The sequence below is a fragment of the Phoxinus phoxinus genome, assembly GCF_949152265.1.
Source record: "Phoxinus phoxinus genome assembly, chromosome: 7".
Classification (NCBI taxonomy): Eukaryota; Metazoa; Chordata; class Actinopteri; order Cypriniformes; family Leuciscidae; genus Phoxinus; species Phoxinus phoxinus.
Genome location: NC_136882.1, coordinates 29,179,706 through 29,199,750, shown reverse-complemented (window position 1 = coordinate 29,199,750; position 20,045 = coordinate 29,179,706). Strand labels below are relative to the sequence as shown.

The following is a 20,045-nucleotide window of genomic DNA, read 5'->3' as shown; positions in this document are numbered from 1 at the left end:
GTGCAAATGCCCAATACCATCCAGTAGTTCCTTCAGACAAGGTGGACAGGTCCAGACGGTGGAGGGAGAGGTTAAAGAGGAACCACTTTAATAGGAAAAGCCTGCAATGAGGAAAGACAACTTTTCAAACCACATATCATTATTTTTACACTATGTGAAAATAAGATTGCACAAGTGTGTGAATATTGCTGTCAGTTTACAAGTAAAGGTATGATTTTTCCACGTATGAGTCCATTGGTTGTGAGTTGACTTGAAAAGTCCAACAACTTTTAGAAAATTGGATCGTTTGAATTTGTTTAAATGAATCTGGTCAAATAATTGATTCAGTGATTTGCTAAAAGCGAATTCCACTGAAATATGTAGTACTATTAGGTGCATGATTGTTTTTGTTTTTTGTTTTTTTTATATATATGTTTTTTATTTTATTTGGGTATTTCATGTTACATGAAATGTTATATTGAATGTTATATTTCATGCTTAGTTGCAAGAATTTTAGTGCTTTACAGCTGTTCAAAATGGCTGTTTTGCCAGTTTACTTTCGCTGTATTATATTAATTTGTTTGTTCGTTCGTTCGTTCGTCCGTTCATTCATTCTCGATATCACAGCTCATGAAGGCCGCTTAGAAGGGTTTGGGCCTGTCTTGTGGTACATTACACAAAATAAAGGTTCTTTATTGCTATTGATGGTTCCATGAAGAACCTTTAACATCCAATCTTTCTTTAACCCTCTGGAGTCTAAGGTGTTTTTGGGGTCCTTGAGATGTTTTGACATGACCTGATATTTGTATTTTTTTCAGTTGCTTATAAACATATTAATGGCAAAGGTGTAATTGCACTCTATTTAGCACGAACATGACTATCATAATATGTGAGCAACATGTATGTACATGTTTGCATTTTTGAGAGAATATTATTTATGCGTGGTTATTCAAAAAACTCAAACTTAAATGTTCTGATATAAGACCACAAACAACCAACTTCACATATTTCCACAATACTTTTGACTAATGGATCTTGTCGGCTAGAGTATTTACTTCAAAATGATCTGAAAATCATCCGGGCTAATCGTTCACATTAAACAATAGATTGATTTAAATTTTGTAAGACACTTTTTGTTTGGAAAGGCAATATGCAGGTGGGCGTGAATGATCCAACAAGGTCATGAATAATGTCCTCATTCACACCTGGAGACAAAGAAGACCTGCTAATGCTGCATACTAATGAGCCTTAGGTGTCACTGAACCACACAGAATGCAAAGACAACACACACACATATATACATACATACATACACACACACACACACACATACATACTTGTTTGCAAATTGTATAATATCCAAGGTAAACATTTCTAGTAATTGTGCAGTTAATTCTTATTCGTATTTTCAGAAAGTTTTGGATTATGTAGGCTATCCTCTCCCCAAATTTGTCACTAATAAAACACAAAAATAATTTAAAGAGAAGGCTTATATTGACCTTTTAAGATTTTGTTTGCACCTTGGAAATTAGGTTTTGATGTGGCAGTACAAACTTTATAATCTATCCAAAACGAAATGTTGTCTTTCATATTTCGTCTGTAACATCGTCTTTTATAATATAGCCTATATTAGGGCATAAATGTTAATTTGCAGTTTAAAATGTTGCTTATACAAAGACATTTTATTTCAACGTATTCAGTCGATTTTTACTCATCTCAGTAGGCAATATAGATAGTTTCATTCACACACACAGACGCGCGAGCTGTAGGCTAGTAGCTAAACAACAACATGCACGTGTGCCGTTCATTCATTCAAACACAGAAACGCGCGAACTGGAGTAAACAACAGCATGTGCCGTTCATTCATTCAAACACAGAAACGCGCGAACTGGAGTAAACAACATCATGTGCCGTTCATTCATTCAAACACAGAAACGCGCGAGCTGTAGGCTAGTAAACAACAACATGCACATGTGCCGTTCATTCATTCAAACACAGAAACGCGCGAACTGTAGGCTAGTAAACAACAACATGCACATGTGCCGTTCATTCATTCAAACACAGAAACGCGCGAACTGGAGTAAACAACATCATGTGCCGTTCATTCATTCAAACACAGAAACGCGCGAGCTGTAGGCTAGTAAACAACAACATGCACATGTGCCGTTCATTCATTCAAACACAGAAACGCGCGAACTGGAGTAAACAACAGCATGTGCCGTTCATTCATTCAAACACAGAAACGCCATTCAAATTTAAACAGTCTTTTGCGGTTTACAGACACCATTTCATATCGCGATTAGAACAAAGCACTTACTGATGATCTGCAGCTGGATCCGTTGTTAGGCTACTCCAGCACGTTTGAGGTAAAATTTCCAGGATTATCACGATATTATTATTCCTCACAGCGAGTGTGTTTTCCAGCTGTTGTGGGCGTTGACTGGTTTGCGTGTGTTGCTTCAGATAATCTGCGTTTGAATAGCGGCGCGCTCTCGATGGGCGTGTCACATTAGCAGATAATGAGGTGCCAGAACGATAATGAGCACGACTGATCTCTCGCTCTTTTTATATAGATTACATAAACAGAGAATATTTGTTTTAGTTTTGAATTAGATAATTTAAAACTACACACTTAAATGATTATAGAGATATATAGCTCATGTCTGAGTGAATAGTATTCGCTGAGATTTGTATAAATTTAGAGACGTGCTTCAGAAAAAAAGTTCACGGAGACGGAGAGGCATAAAGCACTCCCTGTTTACTTTCTTTATTTTACAAAAGCACAATGTTTTATTTCGAATGTAAGTGGACACATAAAAAAGTAGACATTTAACAGCTTATTTTTTCATATTTATTAAGTCTGTATGACCAAAACCGACGGAGTATTTTAGGTCTATTTTGCTGCTATGTAAAAAAAAACGAGCAAAACGCGCCCGCGCGTTTGCCGACCTCAGGGGGTTAAAGTGGATTTTTTAAATGTTCTTCACACTAACAAAAAAAATTGGTTATTTTAAAGAACTGTGCACTGAAATGTTCTTTCGGGAACCAAAAAAAAAACGGTTATTCTACGGCATCGCTGTGAAAACAACCTTTGGGACCTTTATTTTTAAGAGTGTAGCCAATCACCGTCAGGTTCAGACAGACCTATTTGTGATTCAGTTTGACCGATTCATTAAGAGGAACTCATTCTAAAGATAAGAATGATCTCAGTGGCAGTGAGAAAGCATAGCACACTGTTAAATGACTGGTGTGTAGCCTTTCAGCCCGGGGGCTTTGCACTGCTGCCTGCTTAATTACCGCTAACTCACTTCTTCCACACAGGCATTTTGTCCGGAATGGCAAACACACCACAGAATTACAGTAAAGCGGAGAGTTATGTCTGCACCTCAGGCCTCCATTGATTTCAGACTGTTTTTATTGGTCTGGGGTCCCGCGTGAGCAAATATTATGAGGACCCATGCACTTTGTTTTACGGCTTTTAGTTATCATTACAGAAGTTTCTTGCTGCTATAGCTCAGTAATTTTTGTTTTTTGTTTTTTGGCAGGTATTGATATTTTGGGGCATTACTTATTTATTCTGGCACAGCCTGCACGTTTGTGGCTGGCTCTCTCCATTTGCACATCTAATTGCTTTGGCAACTCATCTCTACAACTCCCGCACTCTCCCGTGCTCTTCTGTTTTCTGTTTTCAGGGAGCTACGCACTACCAGCGAAACACGCTTGTGTTCCACTGCTTGAAATAGACATGTTTAATGGCAAAAAAAAAAAAAAAAAGGATTTTCCCTATTGGTGGTCTGATATGTCAATAGTGTATTTTCTTTTTCTTTTCATTCTCTCAGCTCGTAAATTGGTGAAAAAAAAGAGGTGTTCTCTATTTTTGCTCCAATGGCTGTTGATTCATATCAGTTTAATTAGATTATTTGGCTGACAGACAGTTAGGTTTAATCAGAGAACCGACTCTCGTGTGAGTGTGAAGTAATTAATTGCTTTAATTACATTTAGTTCCAGTCTTGGCTCTGAGGGAAGTTGTCAAAGATAACCCTCATGCTATCAGAGCTCAAACTTGGCGATAAAAAAGGCAGGTGAGAGTATATGTCAGAATGACCAGGGAAATAATGAGCCTCACTGATATGTATTTTATTTGGTTGTTTGTTTGTTTGTGTGCACTATACCATTCACAAGTTTTGGGTCAATAAGATTTTTTTTCACTTATGCTCACCGAGGCTGCATTTTGATTACAGATACAGTAAAAAACTGTTATATAGTGGGATAGTATTTATACTTAAAGGAGAACTCCGGTCAATTTTAACATTGAGCTAATTTTTTTTTGTAAATTTGGAGTGCTGTCAATACAGAGAACAACGACAAAAATCGGTGTTGCCTACACCGTGTTATCCTCTTTTTAAAATTTGCACCCTGTTGACTTAAATGGGGCAAGTTTTAAACTTAACCAGTTCTTAGTCTAAAACATCCTTTATGTGTCATACAAGTGCCCAGCCATGTTAGATGGTTCCTTCAGAGTGAACACGAGTGAATCTGACTGCAGTAGATGTGAAAGATATAAATAAAAATGATGTTATATCAGCCAGCGCAAATAGTGTGCAAAAAAAAAATGTAGGCAACACCGATTTTTGTCGTTGTTCTCTGTATTGACAGCACTCCAAATTTACAAAAAAAAAAATAGCTCAATGTTAAAATTGACCGGAGTTCTCCTTTAAAGTACTTTACTTAAAAGTACACTGTTTGATTTTTAGCGACATCTAGTGGTGAGGTTGCAAATTGCAACCAACAACAGTTACGGTGGCCGACAGGAAAATATGTTGTTACCTGAGACCGCAGAGAGTAGCCAGTTAAGCAATGAGGTTTCTTTACAAAGATACATTAAGAAATTAGGTTTACTTAATTATTCAGTAAACCGATATGTTATTGCGAATATAATTGTTACTTGTTCATCATTGTGTCAGTGTTTTATTCGCTGACTTTAGCTAGCTTCCTTGCACGAAGAACAACATAGTGACGAAACGTGTTTGTCCATTTAGGGCTACTGTAGAAACATGTCGGCACATTTTAATGGGGGACCCGTGGAGTGTGTAGATAGAAATGGCTCATTCTAAGGTAATAAAAACATAAGTGTTCATTAAGTAAGGTCTTTATACACACAACATTGTCATGTATATGATATTGCATTTCTGTCAACAGATCCTCCTAAATATTACACACTGCACCTTTACTCAAAAGAACAGTACATGGTATTGGATTACATCACTGCCACCTCTGCTACTTGTCTTTTTAGGGGGTCGTTATCTCGTCTATCAGACGTGTGTGCAAAATGTAGATCCCATTTAGATATTTATATCCATGAATTATGCATTTTCTTTGACACACTGAAATTTCTTGAGGTGGATTTTGCTTTAGGATAAATCAAACACATGAAAATGTGTTCTAGGAGAGCGAGTCTGCGAGTATAGCACAGACAGTTTGCCTGAAATCCTCTCTCATCAATGTTTTGTGAAATGTGAGATACACTTTGATCACAGGTGTTAATGTGCTTGACTCAAAGTGTACAATGTAATAATGTATTCAGAATCAGATCATTTGTACACTATATTAAGTGTCATTTTGTTCATTAACTTGTGACACCAAATATGTAATATTGTTTGAACAGTACAACAAGTAAAAAAAAAAAACTTAATGAGAGGGCTCTTTTTTTTTTCTCCCAAAGTAGTCTTGGGGAGTAATTATATTCTGGTTGCTACGGGCAGCAGCTCACATACCCTCAGACTTGTCTCCATCCAGATGACTAGCTCCAGCCCCACTGTGCTGTAATTAATCATTACGCCAGATGCCAGTGCTTCCCCATGAGCTCCGTCAGTGTGTGTTTAATTGTGTGTTCGCAAGTGTGTACGTGTGTCCAGTTTGCTCTTGACTCTTGCATGCCGATGTGCGAAAATCATAAAAAGAACACGAGTTGGTCATTCTCGGATGAACGGAGAGACCTCCAGCTCAAGGAGTTTGTCTGCTTTCACGCACATTCATGCTCCAGCTGCAGCATGCATTCGTGTTCTCATTCATATGCGGTCCGCTGCCCTCACCTTTACCTTAGCCACAAATTCGCAGAGCACTTTTAACGAGGAACCCCGGACCTCCCACTGTCATATCTGTATGATTGGCTCTGCGGGTAGAAGAACTTGGTGATTTCATCTGGTACTGAGCAGTTCTCAAGGGGGAAAAAATACCTGAAAACTCATAAATCCTAATGTCGTCCCAAACTCAAATGACCATATTTATTTATTGCATGTAACACAGAAGAGTTATTTAGCATGCTCCCAAGTGACTGCAAAGGCCTATCTTAGACTTGCAGATGGGGCAGGGAAAGGTCGGGTAGCTGTCGTTGGGTACTTGGGCAGCAAATTCTTTCTTTCGTTTGTGCTTCACTTGGGCAGTTTTCACTCTGTGTTCCTCAAATTCCCTGGCAGCCTTCAATGTGATTTTTCTCCAGTTGGATCTATCAGCTGCCAGTCTCTCCCAGTCTTGGGGGTTAATATCAACTTGCATCAACTGTTGCTTCAGCTGTACCTTATGGAGCTTGCGCGGGGCTCCTCGATTTCACTTGCCCTGGCAAAGTTCCCCATAGATAAAAAACTGCTGTTTGACCAATAGTTTTTTTTCCTGAAACACCTGCCCATAAAACACGTAGATCAGCGGCCCATTGGTTCTTTTCTTGATGGTCACTGGACTGGCCCAATCACATCTTTAATGTGTGAAGTATAGAAATATACTCTTTCAAGTATAGAAATTAGTACAAAACTAATTATGAAAGTTTCCTTTATTTTTCAGTGCATTTGTTTTACAATATATGGCTATTACTATCATGGGATTAATATTATAACTATTATTATGTAGTAGCTAGTGTAATGTAGACAGACACTGTAACTAAAAGAGGTTTAAATTTTTTATTTGCACACTGAATATGGGTTGGAGTTTTTAATTTTGAACTCTCAAAGTTCACCAGATTGATGAATTTAACATTTAAAAAGCCTATAGCAGATTTGGGGAGGGCCCATTCACTGGACCTTTTCAGGGGACCAGTCATTTCTGTGAGCGGGCCTGGGTCCATGCCCACTGATATTGTTGCGTCATTTAAAATTACACTTCCCAAATAGGTGAATTGGACCACTACCTTCAGAAGATGGCCATTGATGTTGATTTTGGTGGATTTTAGGTGTCTTTTATACTCAATAACTTCAGGCTGATAGTCAGACCAAATTTGTTGGTATACAAGTAACTGGAGTAACTGGTCTACTTTTGTGTGTGCAAAGACTGTGCAGTCATTGGTTTGAGCAAAAAGACGACTAAGGTTTTAAATACTACCATATACATATAATATATTTATATACCAAATATTTACAATTTTATGAATTATTATCATAATATCATTATTATTAACCATATTTATGGAAACTTAAATGAGATAGTCACTAAAAATATATGTATTTTAATTTAGTTCTGACCCACATCTGGCTATCTGAAGACATAATTCTGTCATTGCAACAGATACATATAAATATACAGTTAATGGCAGCCCTAGCTGTCACTATTCTCTTTAATTGTGTAGAAAAGAGCAACTTGGACATTCTGCAATAGTTCATTTTAAACTGGTGAATCACATGCTAAAACAACACAGACAACGCATACAAAATCAATGACACTACCGGCAGGTGAAGTTCATTCTTAGTGGATTCCTCCCTGAGAGTGAAATGCAATGCAAGTACAGACCAGGGGCCGTATTCACAAAGCATTTTATCTTACCACTAGGAGTACTCCTAAATCGCACTAAAAGATTTTAGCTAGGAGTGTTCTCTTAAAAGTTATTCACAACGCCTTTCAGACCTACTCTTAGTAAGGAAAAATGATAACTCCTAAACTAAGAGTGAGTCTTCGTTGCTATGGATGACGTCAATTATCATGCACGAGCTTCCTCGCAATGATCACGGTGATTGGTTGTTAGATGACAGGGCCATCATGCGAACCATAACACAGACGCACCAAATCATGGAATTACGACATCTAAATATGTCTGTGTCCTACACAAAATAATAATAATAATGTAATCGAAATGCATGACATGTTTGTGCAGGCCCCAGTGAAGTGTAATTCTAAAAAGGCAGAGAGAGAGAGAGAAGTTGTGAATTAAATTAAATTAAATCTAGGTAGCCTATACCTAATGAAAACCGCCACTTGCCTAATAATGAAAAACGACACTTGCATTAAAACTTGCTTGGTTAATTGACATCCTATTAGCCTAAATAGACTACTTAAAGCAAGGAAATATTGCTCCTAATGTAATAGTTGAATGACGGCGGATTATGAACTCGCCAAAACGGAAAAGAAAGCCCAACTGGATCAGTCACTGCTGCTGGCCCAGTTGGTGCTGAAAACAATAAAAATAAAATAAAAGGGAAATTTGGCACTGGGATACAACATCGAGAATTGTAAAGTTTGCATCGAACACAATCTGGGTATTGATGGAGTGGGTTTTCTTTCTATTCACAAACACGTCCTCATCCTGACGTGGTGCAATTATTTTAATATGTGTCCCGTCTATAGCACCGACCACACCGGCAATATCCATAAAGCTGGCTTTGTTTCTTTGGAGTTGGCGAATGTCAGGAAAACTTATGAACTGTCGAATAATATGGGGTCTACAGAGTGCATTGATGGTTTGGTGGATGGATCTGCATTAGGCTACCGATGGCTGGGATATCGCTAGATCGTCGGCATTATTGCATTTTCCCCGTTGCCAGGTAGCGAAGTGTTATCAAACATTTCAATTCGGCACTGATTGGGTTATTGCGATTAGTTGGCGCTGTTATTGCATCCCTCACAAGATCCACAACAATCAGTATTCCCTCAAGGTTAAGGCGGTGTCTTTGTAATAACTCCGTGTCATTGGCTGTCTCCAACACACTGTGTCGCGCGGCGATTTTAAGATCCTTTGTGAATAGGTCTTAGTGAGTTAGGAGTCCTCTCGACTTCTTTTAAGCTGTCCCAGACTTAGGTGCTACTTTTAGGGCTAAAATGCTTCGTGAATTACTCTTAGTGAAAAAAATTAGGAGTCCTAAAGTTAGAAGTGACACGCCCATTATTTTTAGGAGTTGCTCCTAAATTCACCAGTTAGGAGCTACTTTTAGCCTTAAAATTCTTTGTGAATACGGCCCCTGGTATATAAAAAAGAAAAAGGCAGATCAAAGCTTTGTCTGTCTTGTGTCCTTTTCTTTTCCTCACTTTTTTTTTTGTACCAGGTGCTAGATGTTCCCGGCTGGCTAGCCTGATTGAAGTGATTGGGAGGGGGCTTATAGAAGTCTCGCTGTACCCTCTCATCTCTCCCGCTTGCAAAGACAGTTTTTTGTGCCGCCTGTGGTTTGGTGTGATTTCTGTGGCAGGAACATGTGAAGCACTCTCGTTGTACCTGCGGTTCGTGCACTGAATTTTTGATTGTTACCTCTCTCTTATCTCTCGCTGTCTCTTTTTCTTTGTTTTCCAGGTGTCCTCCAGGTGTCAATCTCACTAAAGAAGGTGGAGCTGAGCGTCGGAGAATCCAAGTTTTTCACATGCACAGGTCAGAACTCTCGCAGCGTCACCTGATCATGTGTCTGACATTGATGTATATGAGATAGATGCACGACTGCACACAATTTACGTAGTGCTGACTCAAGTAGTCGTTTATTTAGGTTGAACGGCTTAAATAACGTCTCCTATCGTAAGCAGTATTGAATACTAAGACTAAGGCTTTCTTCATGACCAAGGCAAATGTCTGTGTATGTTTGAATATTATTTTTCTTGGACTGACGGCTGTTTTTATATTGATTGTTTTACAAAGGTTTTTTTTTTTTTTTTTTTTTTTTTTTTTAACTGGGTGGAGGCTTTCAGGGGTCTGTAATAGGTTGCTTTGAGGGAATTTTACCAAATATATTTTTAAGGACTGTTAACATTACCAGGCTAACCTAAAATATATACAATTATTTGTATAAATATGAATAAATAAAAATGATATGATCAATTATGTTTATTTTGTTATGTTTATCACAGTTATTGAATTGTATATCATTGCAGTCAAAATTGACAGGCATAGTGTGTAATAGTAAAAAGCTAAATATATATATATATATATATCACACACACACTCACACACTACTGTTTAAAACTTCAAGGTTAGTATGTTTTTTTAATTTAATTTTATTCATTTTTTTATTAATACTTTTATTAAGCAAGGACCTATTACATTTATTTAAAAAAAGCTTAAACTTTTACAAAATATTTCTATTTCAAATAAATTAAATGTTCTATGGAACTTTCTATACGTCAAATTCTTTTTCCATTTCTAAAAATTAATAATTAATAAACGGCACAACGGTTTTCAACATAATAAAAAAATGTCTTGCTCACCAAATTAGCATATTAGAATGATTGACATTGAAGACTGCTGAAAAGTCAGCATTGCCATCACAGAAATAAATTTCATTTTAAAATAAATTAGAACAGAAAACATAACAAGGAATAGATAAACCAAAATTATTCCATAATTTGCTCACCCTTCTTCAACCCATCCTAAGTGTATATTACTTTCTTCTTTCAGCCGAACACAATCAGAGTTATATATATATATATATATATATATATATATATATATATATATATATATATATATATATATATATATATATATATATATATATATATATATATATATATGTATAAAAATATATATAAAAAAACCTGGCTCTTCCCAGCTTTGTCAGCATTGAATAGTGCCCGAGTTTTTGAAGCTCAAAAAAGCGAGTCCATCTGTCATTAAAGAGTATTCCATGACTCCAGTGGGTTAATAAATGGCGTCTGAAGAGAAGCAATGGGTTTTTGTAAGAGAAAACATTGGGTCAGAGGTCACCCTTCCGCCGTAACTCGACTCTCTCGTGAACGTGCGTACAGCCGTTGCCGGAAGCCAGTGATTATAGTTTATAAAGTTTTTCTTACAAGATCCTATTGCTTCACCTCAGAAGGCATTTATTATGGTTTATATGGATGAGTATTTTGGAGCTTCAAAAACTTGGACACTGCAATGCAATTACAAAGGTGGGAAGAGCCAGAATATTATTTAATATAACTCCCATTGTGTTCGGCAGAAAGAAGAAAGTCACATACACCTGGCTTGAGGGTGAGTAAATTATGGGACCATTTTCTTTTTTGGGTGAACTATTCCTTTAAAATGTAAAACTATTTCACAATATTACTGTTTTAACTGTATTTGTATTCAGATCAATGCAGCCTCGGTGCATTTGAAGCCTTTTGAAAGACAAAAAAAAACGTACTGACCCCAAATTCTTTAATGGTAGTGCGCGCACACACACACACACACACACACATAATTACAATTTTTCTCACACAGTATAAACACCTTAATGCATGATAATATATAGATGGTAATGTCATGTTGCCTTTATAAAAGTTTGTAAACACTACAAATCAGCTCGATTCCCTTGCTCAAACTTACTTATCATTCAAGACCAGTCGATTGCTGCCTGTAAACCGCAGATCCTAAGCCTGTCTCCTCTTGCAGACTGCAGGCAAGGTTGTGCTTGGACATGAGTATGGATATCCATGTGCACAGGGGTAGATTATGTTTTGTGGTGATGCTGGGTGTTGTTTTTCTTTTCCACATGGCTGAGCTGCTGTTGCAGGGCTTTGCTGCGTGAGCTCCAGGCACTACCTGACAGAATCCTTTAAACAGGGTGATGCATGCTGACCCCTGCTGGACTCCGTCCAGATTGCGAGTGATTAGCACACCTGGTATGTGTCTGGAGATATTATGGAGGGTGCACACATGCCCTGCAGACCTTCAGGTCAACTAGCTGAGGCAAACCAGCATGCTTTCCTTCCAAAATAGCTTTGGGATATGCAGGGATTTTGCTTTGATGTATTTATAAAGTTCTTTTTTTGGGCTACAGCAGGACAGATAAACTCTTTAATTTCTGTGCTGCATGTTATGGAAATAATTTGCTCCAGAAAAGCGAATGTTGCACATAATTGTGGATAACTGTTGAGGAATGAGTAAAAGACTATTTTTAGCAAAGAGCTAGACATGTTCAGTGCATACTGAGTATACAGTGTCTTTGATGTCTAAAATGGATCATAGGCACAGTATGTGGTCATTTAGTGGATTATTTTATGTACAGTGAAAGAGCTCTATGACATAATGAAATAAAATTGATATTGTCAAATGGCTTAATGCAAGAGTCACATCTAGGGTGGCCATTTTCATAACACCAAAAAGGAGGACACTTTGCAGCATTTAGTGAGACAAGAATAATTGCATAGGACTCTGCTGTACTCGCAACTACAATACAATTTTGTCCATCAATATCGATCATGGTATCATGATACAGTGATTCTGAAATAGTCTACTCTATTCTATTCATTGCCAGACAATTTGATCTACGATATATCTTGATGTACAGGTGAAACTCGAAAAATTTGAATATTGTGCAAAAGTTCATTTATTTCAGTAATTTAACTTAAAAGGTGAAACTAATATATTATAAAGACTCATTACATGCAAAGTGAGATATTTCAAGCCTTTATTTGTTTTAATTTTGATGATTATGGCTTACAGCTATGAAAACCTTTTCACAATATTTTAATTTTGAATTAGGGGTTTTCATAAGCTAGAAGCCATAATCATCAAAATTATAACAAATAAAGGCTTGAAATATCTCACTTTGCATGTCTATATAATATATTAGTTTCACCTTTTAAGTTGAATTACTGAAATTAATTAACTTTTGGATAATATTCAAATGTTTCGAGTTTCACATGTAAGACCCTATGTGTAGAAGAGGCAAAAACTGTTTGTTCACAGTATTTGTATTTATTCAATACATTGTGATGTCTGTTTCAAAGACTGACCACTGAGATGATCCTGTCTTGCAAAGTGCACAGTGCCTGGAGTGGAAACATAACATTTCTGGACTTCTGGAAATAAAATAAATGCATACCGGTAAATAAACAAATAATGAATTTGAAAATTCAAAATACACATTTCAGTTCTTAACAAAGAAGTTCACCCTCTGCAGCAGCTCATGTGACAGCAGCACTTGATATAAATGTGTGCTCTTTTGACGCTATGCTGCTGCGTCCCAATAAAGTTTCTAGAGCGGGTTTTTTTTTAGGCCGATTCAGCGCAACTCCAAAAATGGAGGACAATTGCGTGTCCGGCTTGAGGTTGCGCCGGACAGGGGACTTAAAATCCGTACTGTCCAGCCCAAAATCCGGACGTATGGCCGGCCACCCTAGTCATATCACAAAGGCTGCGGTTTAATGAAATATATGCCCTACCATTTTAGAGTGAAGCTCAGCACTGTGTTTGTTTATACAAGTGCAGCTCATGATAGTATGGAAGCATTTCGCAATTCTGACTTTTTTTTCCCCTCAGAATTGTGTGATATAAACTCACAATTGTGTGTGCTAAATCAGAATTGCGAGATATAAACTCGCAATTGCAAGAAAAGAGTTTATATCACACATTTTGACTTGCAATTGCGAGTTTATATCTTGGAATTCTGAAGGGAAAAAAGTCAGATTTGTGAGATGTAAACTTGTGATTGCAGGAAAAAAAAGTCACTGTGGCAATGTGACCTATGAAAACACAAGTGGCATAAGGGTTTTTTTCTTCTTTTTTCACTTGTTCAAAGAGGTTTGCATTGAGTCTTGTAAAGAGAATACCCAAGTATGAACACCCACACTTTTCCATTTCACACTTTTCCCAAAAAAATGTTTTATGCAAATTTGTGCGGTCCTAACAGTGACTGAAAGTACTATTTTACCGGGACAAGTAGGTTAAGTGTCTTGCTCAAAGGCACAGTGTTAATATCTCATGAATCCCTGAACCTTCAACCTTTTGGCTGCCAGCCTACATCTTTAACCACTACCATAATTATTAAAACGAAACTTTATTCACAAGCGAAGAAAATAGAAAGTGACCAGCGAAGTGTGCTAAGCTTTGTCCCTGAGCCCTACTACCCCTAACATCTCATCCTAACCCCTTCAGCAACTCCTCCGTGGTCCAGCGTCTGCTGAGTGGACTGAGATTATACTGCCATGTCCTCTCCTTGAACCCCTCACGTCCCGCAGATCATCCTCTGCTCCTTCCCTGATAACCCCCTGCCCGCTCTCAGCGTCTCTCCCCTGGCAGAGCTGCATCACAGGGCCGGTTGCATCCTCGGCCTGCCCGTCTGCCTGGAGCCCCAGTCTCACGCTCCCCCGTTGTGCAGCCAAAGGCCCCTGTTGTGCAGTTGATTGATGCTTTGAACGGAGAAGTGCTGCACCATGCTGATGCTTTTTATGACCTTCCAGCAAAGCAGGATTTACAGCGCCAAGCACCTTGGTACCAAATGTGGGTCCGGCCAGCCAGTCTGCAGGGCAAAGCGCATGACGGGTTTTGTTTATCTGTGTGTGTGTGTGTGTGTGTGTGTGTGTGTGTGTGTGTGTGTGTGTGTGTGTGTGTGTGTGTGTGTGTGTGTGTGTGTGTGTGTGTGTGTGTGTGTGTGTGTGTGTGTGTGTGTGTGTGTGTGTGTGTGTGTGTGTGTGTGTGTGTGTGTGTGTGTGTGTGTGTGTGTGTGTGTGTGTGTGTGTGTGTGTGTGTGTGTGTGTTTGAGAGACAAAGAGAGAGTGTATGCCACTACCAGAGGCTTAAGAGATCTCCTTAAAGGGGAAGTTCTGCACTACTAGCAGCACCAAATGGAATGGCAGTGAAACGTGTCCAGTTGTTTCCCTTTGGGTATGAAAATACAGTGCCACACTTCATTCTGAAAACAGCAGCGCATATTTTTATTCATTTTATACCCGTCAGAATGAAAGCTTGATGGTTTACTGTTTGAAAATTAGATAAGACTTGAATATCAGTATTGTAATTTTACAGTAAAATACAATAATTTTTATTATAGCAGTATTATTAAAAATCTTTCTTATTTATTTTTTTTATTTTTATTTAATAATAGTTTAAATACCTATGAAAACTTATGTGGAAAGAGATTTTTGTTTTGGTTACTGAAAGAGTTGGTTCTTGGAAAAAGCAAACCCTGTCTGAACTCTCAATTAGAATTTTTCAAAAATCATTCAGCCCAACAAGGATTTTGAAATATGAGTAAGAGTCACTTTCCTGCTTTTTTTTTTATTTTTATGCAGATGCACATCCAAAATCACCATGCTCACTCGAATAATTTAAAATTGCTGTATCTTTTCATATGGCAATACATATCGCAGGGGGAAAAAGTTTTTTCCAATATTGTGCAGCCCTATGCTTTATCAAATGCTGTGCAATATTATCAAGTACACTTAAATTCTGTACCGCACTATGACCGTAACCGTGTGTGTGTTTGTAGTGATCGGGGAGCCTGTGAATCTGGACTGGTATAGCCCACAGGGGGAGCGGATGGTCCCGTCTCAGCGGGTGGCACTGCACAATGAAGGTATCCGTTCCAGACTCACCCTCTACAATGCCAAAATAGAAGACGCTGGAATCTATCGGTGCCAGGCCAGCGATGTACAGGGACATACAGAGGAGGCCACTGTGGTGCTGGAGATCTACCGTACGTATCAAACACACAAATAAATCTGCTCATACACACTCTGTTTTGCCATCATGGTTTTATAACTTTGCTTACTGTATGTAGATGCGTTTGAAATAGGATCAGATATTAACGGGGACTTGGGGTAAAATACCAAACATATCCCATAATGTAGCAACTCAAAATGCTCTTTGAATAATTAATTCCTCTGTTTTTAGTTGTAAAATATGTTATATACACTAAAAAGATTAGAAGATTATGCAAGTTACATTTAAGCCTTTTAACCACAACTTGAAAAAAAAACTTGAATAACTAGAATGTTACATTTAATAAATTTCATGCAAAAAAAATTAAGATTGAGAATTATATTGCATTATCTTAATTAACAATGTTGAACAATCAGCATAAATCCATGTTATGAGTTAATATTTGTGTATTTAATTAACAATGTTTAACAATCAGCAGAAATCCATTTTATGAGTGTATTTGTGTAGTTTAATTTTGGTCTAGATGTGTACAAAAATTTATATTTTTATTTCTCAAGTATGCATTAAATTGATGTGACGCGACAGTAAAGACGTTTATAATGTTACAAACGGATTTGATATCAAATAAATGCTGTTCTTTTGAACTATCATCAAAGAATCCTAAATATAGGTTATCACTGTTTCCACAAAAATATTAAGCTGTTAATATTTAACTGTTTTGCTACCACAGGAATAAATTACATTTGAAAATATATTTAAGTAGAAAATGGTTATATTTGAATTGTAACAATATTTCACAATATTATGCAGTTACTGTATTGTTGATCAAATAAATGCAGCCTTGTTGCACATAAGAGTCTTATTTCAAAAACTTAAAAAAAAAATCTTACTGACGCCAAACTTTTGAACTGTATTTTCGGTACTATACTGAAGAGTGAGGATCAGGAAATGTCATGAGCCACAACTGAACTTGCATCGCCTGAATGAGCACCGCAGCTCAGTCAGCCATAGAACAACAAATCATTCAGCATTAATGCTAAAGTGTTTACTGTATATTGCTCGTGTTTGGAGACAGAACCAATTAGAGAATTTTGAGAATTTATATTCTGTGATTCAACACCGTGGGGCTCTTCAGCATGAAAAGCAAGCAGCTTTTTCTCCCACCTGCTCATGGCACACAGAATCCACCCAGGGGACACGAGGCTTCATGGCACGACTGTGGTCTCTGAGCAGTGGGGATGCTGTCCCCTTCAACGTCCCATCAGTGTCAGAGACCATAGACTCACATCTGTGCTGAGAAACCAGACAGAGATGCCCAGATAATTGTCTTTCTGTTTTTGCTCTATTTTACAAATCAGAAATCAGCGAAGGGTTTTCATGTGGGCAAGTATAGTTGTGACAGTGAGGTTTGCATTTCAATTCACTGTTCTTTGGTATGTGTTGAAATGGCATCTAAGGCACACTTGTGTGTTTCCTAAAAAGTTAGTTTTGTCTCCAATGACACATCATTCCAATTTCGATACAAATATATATTTTTTATGCATCTCAAGAAGAAAAAAAGATCCAGTTACCCTCCATCTGTCCTCATTTGTTCTCTTTGGAGATTAGATTTGATGCAAACTTGTACCTCGAATGATCATACATTTACATTGAGATTTATTCAGCATATTAAAAGGAAGCATGCTGTTACATGTCCCGGCTATAAAAGCAATTCAACAGCACTGTATATCGATGGAGATTACAATGGAACAACATCTTGGCACAACTATTTAGGAATCCATTACATAGCAAAGGACATTATGTGTGTTAGCACAAAAAAACCTTCCACCATTGGAAAAGCTGCCATTGAAATAGCTGTTTTGATTTCCCTCTGAATAGGACATCCAAAAGCTTTCAAAGAGAGAGCCTCACAATGCAGGGAAAATGGACGTGTTCCATCCGAAGATGTTTGACAAATCTGTTGATGTAAAGCTAAATGTAATTCCCCCAACAACGAGACAGCTGCCGCCACACGACAGGGAGAAAAGCAGCATCAGTGATAGGGGAAAAGCGACAGGGACAAGGGGAGGACTTCACTATAAGAGAGAGAATAGTTGTGTTGTGGTCACAACCAAATTGAATGCTCCCTACAGTGGTGCATTTAAAGCAGTTCACGACTTACTTTCTACTGTGGAACAAACAGGAGAGATTTTATAGAATGTTCTAGTTGCTGTATGTTTTATTCAATTATAATAAATGATGAATAGCTTTTAGTTAATAAAAAAAAGAGTAGCCACAAAAGTATCATAACTATGAATTGTGTACTATATTTCAATACTTGTGAAGTGAAGCTTTATGTGAAAAACTGGTGATGTTCTCCTTCAGTGAGCTGAGCTCTTAAATAAATATGTCACTTCAAAATGAAAATTCTGTCATCATTTACTCACCCTCAAGTTGTTTCAAACCTGTATGAATTTATTTCTTCTGCTGAAGAATGTCGGTAACCAGACAGTTGATGTAACCCATTGACTTCCATATTGGGAAAAAAATACTATGGAAGTCAATGGGGTACATCAAGGTTACCGACATTCTTCAAAATATCATCTTTTGTGTTCAGCAGAAAAAAAGAAATTCATGCAGGTTTGAAACAACTTGAGGGTGAGTAAATTATGACAGAATTTTCATTTTGAAGTGAAATATTCCTTTAATCTGAGAGCCAGTGAGTTTACTACAAAAAGTGATTTCCTATATGTCATGTTTTCCAGGACAAATATCAGTAGCACTTTATAATAAGTATACAGTAATGAAGTACTTAAAAATTATTTGCAAACTATTATTTTATAGTTAAATTCACTGTATAGCCTCTACATTATATTAATAGGTTTTATAAATAGTGAGGTATTAATTCACTGTCACTGTAATTAACAAAATGATTATTGTTTAATTAGCTCATAAAAATAGTTAAATAATGTTTTATGCTTTGTTAACCTATTAACCATCTAAGTGATATACATAATTTTAAAATAGTAGTTAATGGTTATTTTGAGTAAATAGTTCTCACTTTAGATGAAGTCACATAAAATCAGAAAATGTCATTAGTTAGGTGCTTTAAACCAAATTGGAAATTAATTGCATTCATATGAAGTGATCCTTCAATGTTTACAGATACATTAAGAACATATCACACACACACACACACACACACACACGTTGAGTTTCCATGTTTTATGAGGATTTTCCATAGACATAAATGGAAAACATTTTTATACTGTACAAACTGTATATTCTTTCCCCTAACCGTAACCTGATCTGCCACACTACATTTACCTATATATTCAGATAGACACAAAAACATACAGTATTGACAGCATTGTAATTTAAAAAGAATTTAAGTACACTGCCCTGCCCAAAAATAAAAAGTTGCTGTTTGGATTTAAATATGCAAATGCTTATGAGTCTATGATTGGATAATGATTGCAGTTATTATTATGTTTCTAGCATGGTTATGCTTGGTAACAGTTCTTCTTGATGGAGTGTGTATTTCATTTAGGCCATTTTCCAGGATGACAATGTCAAGATTCATCAGGCTCAAATTGTGAAACTTAAATTCAACTTTATACTAATGCAATTAATGTCCAATAAGACAGTAGACAAAATAATGTTTGAAAAACAATTTACAATTTAATTTTGTTCATCACACAAAGCTCCCGTAGAGTTCTAAAGACTTGATAATATAATGAAAGAATCCTAAGGAATATTTTTTTTTTATTATTATTATTATTTCCCATTTATTGTAATTGGATAGAAAAGAGCAACCTGCTCATAGTCAAAAATGTATTCTTACTGTTGCACAGAACAAAAAAAGTCTGGTTTAAAACAGTCAGAAAATAATGACAGAATCTTATTTATTTTTTTCAAAACTCTCCTTTCGGAAATGCATCGTAATTCCTTTGTTAAACTCCTGAAATTAATGGGGAAGAGGTAATAAAGAACGAGTGTGAAAGCGAGAGATCCCAAGCACAGACAACGTGGAAAAAAAAGAAAAATGTGCAAGGGTGAGGAAACCTTTCTCTTTAAAGGGACCGACTTCAAAGGCTTGAAACACAGGGGTAAAACAAGTCTACATGAAATGTTCACCCGAAATTCTCTTTCTTTTTTTAATGTACAGGAATGATATTTTAATCCTCGGTGTGTATAATTAGTGGATGTTGCAAAACTTTCAGGAGATATTTCACAAGCTTGCTTCTCTGCGGCTGACTTTGTACCAGGCTTGGCATTTGCCTGTTCCATTAGAAGTTGTATTTGGAGCAGTGGGAGCCGTGTGTAAACAGACATGACTCACAGATCAATACGCAGAGCTGCTGCGCTGATGAGGGTGTGCAGCATCTCTCAGCCCTCTGAAGACACATTTCCTTATACAGCTGTTTACACCAGCTTCCCACACAAACAGAATGTGTCAGAATGTGGCTGTGAGACTATG

The 20,045-nt window shown here is 37.1% G+C and overlaps 1 protein-coding gene across 7 annotated transcripts in view; it reads left to right on the top strand.

Moving 5' to 3' along the window:
* LOC307002323 (neural cell adhesion molecule 2) overlaps positions 1-20,045 on the top strand; it is a 198,081-nt gene that overhangs the window by 125,658 nt on the left and 52,378 nt on the right. For all 7 annotated transcript variants that reach the window (XM_079619851.1, XM_079619853.1, XM_079619852.1 and 4 more), the window contains exons 2-3: positions 9,524-9,598; positions 15,414-15,620. In XM_079619851.1, coding sequence (XP_079475977.1) covers positions 9,524-9,598; positions 15,414-15,620 — 282 coding nt within the window. The remainder of the gene's footprint in view (positions 1-9,523; positions 9,599-15,413; positions 15,621-20,045) is intronic.